The sequence below is a fragment of the Rhincodon typus genome, chromosome 14 (genome assembly GCF_021869965.1).
Source record: "Rhincodon typus isolate 14 chromosome 14, sRhiTyp1.1, whole genome shotgun sequence".
Taxonomy (NCBI): domain Eukaryota; kingdom Metazoa; phylum Chordata; class Chondrichthyes; order Orectolobiformes; family Rhincodontidae; genus Rhincodon; species Rhincodon typus.
The window spans coordinates 20,823,130-20,829,129 of record NC_063345.1 but is presented as its reverse complement, the minus strand read 5'-3'; the positions used below and the strand labels follow the sequence as shown (position 1 = coordinate 20,829,129).

Here is a 6,000-nt window from a genome sequence, read left to right as displayed (position 1 = left end):
TAATCAGAAATTGAGCAACCTCAAACATCTAACTCGTTCAAATATTAGGACTCCAGGATGCAGGAAAGTATATTCTGGTAATGGGGGTGTCCATTTAGAGGACATGAGACCACAGAGATTAGCCAAGGATGGCTTACTGAAAGATGCCATTGCTGCTGCTCTTTTGAAATGTGCAACTCCCTTTCTTAAAGGTCTTCTTTAGCTGGACAGCCACTTGATCTGTAAAATACCAACACAATCAAACAAATCTAACGTGGCATTGAGTCCCATGCGTGTCATAGAACTATTCGTCAGATGGACAGTCTCTCCTGGCAGCCGCTTTGCCGGTGCAGCAAAATGATGGCAGCTGTCATGATGGCAGTAATGAGCATTAATTTAAAACACTTCAATTTCATTTCCCCTACTCTCCCATCTCCATCCAGGAGAACTGTACACAGTGCGTGATGTCACTTCAGAATTTTACAGAACTCTTTCTGGTTTCACAGCAGCCACAGTGTGGTGGACATTTGAAGACATAAACCTGCTGGGTGTCCCATGCTCCAATGTACTGCCTGAAAGGGCAGAGGAAGCAGATTCAATTTTAAGATAGAACAATATCATATTCGGATGGAAAACATGCATGGTTGTTTGGGAAAGAGCAGCAGACTGACACTAATTAAGTATACTATCAATGAGTGAGGACAGGCACAATGGTCTGAATAGTTTCATTTGGCGTGTATCATTTTATGATTCCATGATCAATACCAAGTAAGCTGATCCTACCAAAGGCAGCAATTGCATTGTGACAAGCTTTGATCCAGAAGCAGTACTTATAATTTCTTTAAATTGTTTGTTGAATCTATAATTGGGTTTAAGAATATCTGAAAAGGAGATTTTAAATTTTACATCATTTATAAAGAGATTAATTGTAATTTTCTTTGGTGATAAGAAATACTAGTTTATTGACTTGGCGATCTTTGACCCATTAGCAGTACCAAAACAAAAGAAGTTAACACATGAAAGTTGCATGGTTTGCTAACACAAAGGACAGCTGGAGGCAGAAGGTGATCGGCACACAGATACTAGAGACCTTGGAGGCACTGTGTGAGAGTGCTGAAAAGATCTAAAACCTGGAAAGCTGCCTGAGGGATATTCCCAGAAGTGGCCAAACAATGGCCTGTGGTGTTATGAGTTGGTCGGTCAAAAAGAAATACTCAAAGCATACGTCATCAGGATTGTCATAATCTGAGGGAGAGAGCCTGATAACTAATGTTCCATGCTAATGATAATCATACGGAGGAAACTCGGAGATGAAAGCCGTTGTCAGATGGGACCCTTAACCTACTCTGCATGGATAAACAACAGCATATTATACAGGAGAACCAAAAGAACTGCGGATGCTGTAAATCAGGAACAAAAACAGAAGTTGCTGGAAAAGCTCAGCATTTCTGGCAGCATCTGTGATTGAAAAAACAGAGTTAACGTTTCAGGTCCGGCGACCCTTCCTTATAACTGATTGTGTAGGAGCTTTGTTTATGTAATGCCATATGCCGTACACCCTGAAGGAGTGTTTTGTGGTTATTACAGACATATCTTTGTTATTTCGACTATTCAAAGAAAAATTATCTCTTTACTTGAAGTAAATTTGATCTTTTAATTCATGTTTAATATGCACTGGTTCTGATTTGTTTTAAAGTAAATGTTACAGAAATTGAATTGAATTTCTTCATTTGCGTGTCATTTGGAAATTTGCTTATTATTGTTTCTGGCTCCACCACAAAGATCATAATATACATGAACAATTATTTTACCATCCCTCAGCTAAAGAAGGGAACAGAATCAGCCATGAATTTCAATCTTGATGACTATTTAACAACTTAAAATAGAAATGTGTACGTTTAGATGAGAACAATATTTGGCTTGGTCTTATTGCAGTTTTGTCAAATAACCCATTAAATACACAGATTAAACCCATACATAAAGGAGGACCATTTGGCAAAGTATTGGAAGAATACTGGGGTATGTGGAGCTATACACAGAATAACACTTTCAGCACTATAAAGGTGGTGGCTGTTGTAACCAAGGACAAAGAGGAAATACAGCCAGTTGGTGCACCTCCCTCAGAAACTGCAGGAAACGAGGAGCCTTATGATAAACGCAACAGGTTTGTGTGGGAGTACCTGTCTATATATGTTCGTATGTGGCCTGCTACTTATTAATCTCACTTTGGTCAAGCGAGAGGGCTCTTAGATCCTTTGTGCCCATTTGACTATCCTGGTGGTAAATGTTATTTCACTGACTCTTCCACTAACAGGCACTTATTCCACGTGTAACACTTGTGCAATTATAAACATTGCAATCTGAAAGTGAATGTATATGCACACCAATATTTAATTAGTAAATGAGAAACTCTGCTAATTCAAAAGCAATGGTAATTTTCTGCTGAACAATCATTGGAGGTAAAATGTAGGACAATAATTATTTTATTTAGAAAATAGTGATAAAGCAAGAAAAATAATAAATATCTTCACACCAATATCCTTGTAAATTCAAGCATCCACCAGTATTATTACAGTAATTTACCCATCAAATCAATTTTTAATAGATCCTGATACAATTTTCATTGCATTTTCTATATAAGTTTTGGCCTCTTTCCCTTACTGCATGTCTTTTTTTAGTTCTCTTTGTTGGACGTGGACATTGCTGGCTGGCCAGCATTGATTACCCTTCCTTAGCTGCCCTTAAGAAGGTGGTGGCGAGCTGCTTTCTTGAACCACTGCAGCCCTTAGCGATAACCTTTTTGTTAGTTATGATTTAATAATTTTTAGATAAACAGCTTTTAAGAGCTACTCCAGCACAGCCACTTTAAGTCACCTGACTGTACAACTGCAAAGTTTAAGTCGATTACAGAGAGATACATCTCAGCATGTTAAGATTCTCACTAGAGAGATAACAACATTTCATTGATGATTCATTGTAAGACTGTAAGGTAGACATTGATTAGAACAAAAGCTAAGAACCCCAAAGTGGGAGGAGAGCAGTTTCTGGAATGCCAATGTCTTGTATAGAACATGACTTAGTTATTTGGAAATATTAGTCAGTAACAGCACCATCCTGGTTTGCCAGAGAGAAATGATACAAATAGACAAGCTGGCTAGTGTTATGATTCCATGTGATGGTAATACTGGACCAGTCAGATCCCAGAAGGAAGCCTGGCTTGAACTTCATATCTTTAATTTTCGCAGTTGATTACCACAGTAGGTAGTCACTGAAACATATTCACACAAGGATGCAGATGTTCTTTAACAATAGTTGTAAGTTCATCACATAAACACACACACACACACACACACACACGTACAAACACACATATATATATTTATGTGAGACAGTTATAAAATCTTACAGGCGGCATGGTGGCACATTGGTTAGCACTGCTGCCTCACAGCGCCAGGGACCCAGGTACAATTCCACCCTCAGGCAACTGTCTGTGTGGAGTTTGTACATTTTCCCCCTGTCTATATGGGTTTTGTTCCGGGTGCTCCAGTTTCCTCACAGAGTCCAAAGATGCGCAGGTTAGGTGGATTGGCCATGCTAAATTGCCCGTAGTGTCCAGGGTTGTGTAGATTAGGTAGGTTATAGGGGGATGGTTCTGGGTGGGATGCTCTGAGGGTCAGCATGGACAATTTTGGGCTGAAGGGTCTGTATCCACACTGTAGGGATTCTATGATCTTAGAACAAACAGCAAAATCAAGTTTTAAACAAAAACAGTGCTGGAGAAACTCAGGAGGTCTGCCAGCATTTGTAGAGAGAAATTCAGAAATTCTGAAGAAGGGTCAAAACTTGAAACGTCAACTTTTCTGCTCCTCTGATGCTGCCTGGCCTGCTGTGTTCCTCCAGCTCCACACTATGTTATCTCTTTTTTTGAGTTGTTGGTTTGTTAGGGAATCATAACATACACTACAAGATCAATTTCAAATTATATTATAAATGCACCATAAGAGTAAGATGAGCACCTTCTACACAATTTATGTAATCTAGTGTGGGTAATAGTGATCAGAATCGGGATGCATAAGGGTCCTGTTTGATATTTTATAAGGGATATCCAATTAGCGCAGTAAATACATTGAATAATGCATTGAATGTTGAATACTGAAATGAGAAAATCAGCAGGTGAGAAATGTTAAAGATGTAAGGCAGATGCTGATGCAAGGATTGTGTCTTTTTAGTTCACTGTTTTTAAAAACTGTGTACTGAAATGAGAAAGAACTGTTTGAAACACAACGATTCAAAGAGTGTCTATAGTTTGGAAGCAAGCACCTGATGTCCATGACAGGCATAGCAAACAACGGTTTGAACATTCATTAATTTAAGTTCAGATAGTAGACAACCTGGAGCTGAGAGTGTGTACTGATGCAGCTCTAGTTGGCAACAAGAAATTGTTTGGTTCTCAGGAAGTTGAGCAGTTTGGAGCTAGCAACAAGTTACAGAGACACAGAGAAAGAGAAACTTATGTGCAGACCTTCTCCCAGCCAGATGCTTCCTGTTCCTTGCAGTCAAAGACCAGTTACTTTCCCTGCACTATTTGCTGCAAGCAATGACTTGTGAATTGATAAATCAAATGCATAGAGCCATAGAGTCATACAGTAGGGAAACAGAACCATTGGTCCAACTCATCCGCTCCAACCAGACATCCCAATCTGACCTAGTCCCATTTGCCAGCATTTGGCCTATATCCCTCTAAATCCATCCTATTCATATACCCATAAAGATGCCTTTGAAATATTGTAAATGTAACAGCCTCCACCACTTCCTCTGGCATCTCGTTCCATACATGCACCACCTTCTGCATGAAAAAGTTACCCTTCAGGTCCTTTTTAGATCTTTCCCTTCTCACCTTAAACCTATGTCTTCTAGTTTTGGACACGCCCACCCTAGGAAAAAGACCTTGCCTATTCACCTTATCCATGCCCCTAATGATTTTATAAACCTCTATAAGGTCCCCCTCAGTCTCTGACGCTCCAGGGGAAACATACCTCTGACTATTCAACCTCTCCCTATAGCTTAAACTCTCCAGTCCCAGCAACACCCCTGTAAATCTTTCCTGCAACCTCTCAAGTTTAATAATATCCTTCCTAAAGAAGGGTGACTAGAATTGTACATAGTGATCCAAAAATGGCTCACCAATGTCCTGTACAGCCACAACATGACATCTCAACTCCTATACTCGATGTTCTGACCAATGAAGGAAGTGTGCCAAATGCCTTCTTCACTACCCTGTCTACCTGCGACTCCACTTTCTTGGGAATTATGAATCTGTACCCCTAGTTATCTTTGTTCAACAACAACCCCCAGGGCCCTACCATTAACTGTATAAGTCCCACCCTTGTTTGCCTTGCCAAAATGCAGCACCTCACATTTTTCTAAACTAAACACCACCTGCCACACTTTGGCCCATTGATCCATCTGATCAAGGTCCCATTGTACTCTGAGATAATCTTCCTTACTGCCCACAACAGCATCTATTTTGGTGTCATCTACAAACTTACTCACCATATCTCCCATATTCACATCAAAATCATTTATATAAATGAAGAACAACAGGATCTATCTCTCAAGAACTGCAGATGTTGGAGTCAGAGAAGGTAAGAACTCCAGAGGGAATTTCTGAAGAAGGGTCCCAATCCGAAATGTCAACTTTTCTGCTCCTCTGATGCTGCCTGGCCTGCTGTGTTCCTCCAGCTCCACACTGTGTTATCTCAGGATCCATCACTGTTCCTTGTGGCACACCACTGGTCACAGGCCTCCAGTCTAAAAAGCAACCCTTCATCACCACCCTCTGTATCCTACTTTCAAGCCAATTTTGTATCCAGTTTGGTTAGCTCCCCCTGGATCCCATGTGATCTAACCTTACTAACCAATCTACCATGGAGAACCTTGTTGAACACCTTGCTGAAGTCCATATAGACAATGTCCACTGTTCTGCCTTCAACAATCTTCTTTGTCACCTCTTCAAAAAAG

General features: G+C 40.2%; 1 protein-coding gene across 1 annotated transcript in view; it reads left to right on the top strand.

The window, feature by feature from the left end:
* The first annotated feature begins 294 nt into the window (after positions 1 to 294).
* LOC109911320 (magnesium transporter protein 1-like) overlaps positions 295 to 6,000 on the top strand; it is a 123,023-nt gene continuing 117,317 nt past the window's right edge. The window contains exons 1-2 of the mRNA XM_048605285.1: positions 295 to 360; positions 1,944 to 2,143. Coding sequence (XP_048461242.1) covers positions 295 to 360; positions 1,944 to 2,143 — 266 coding nt within the window. The remainder of the gene's footprint in view (positions 361 to 1,943; positions 2,144 to 6,000) is intronic.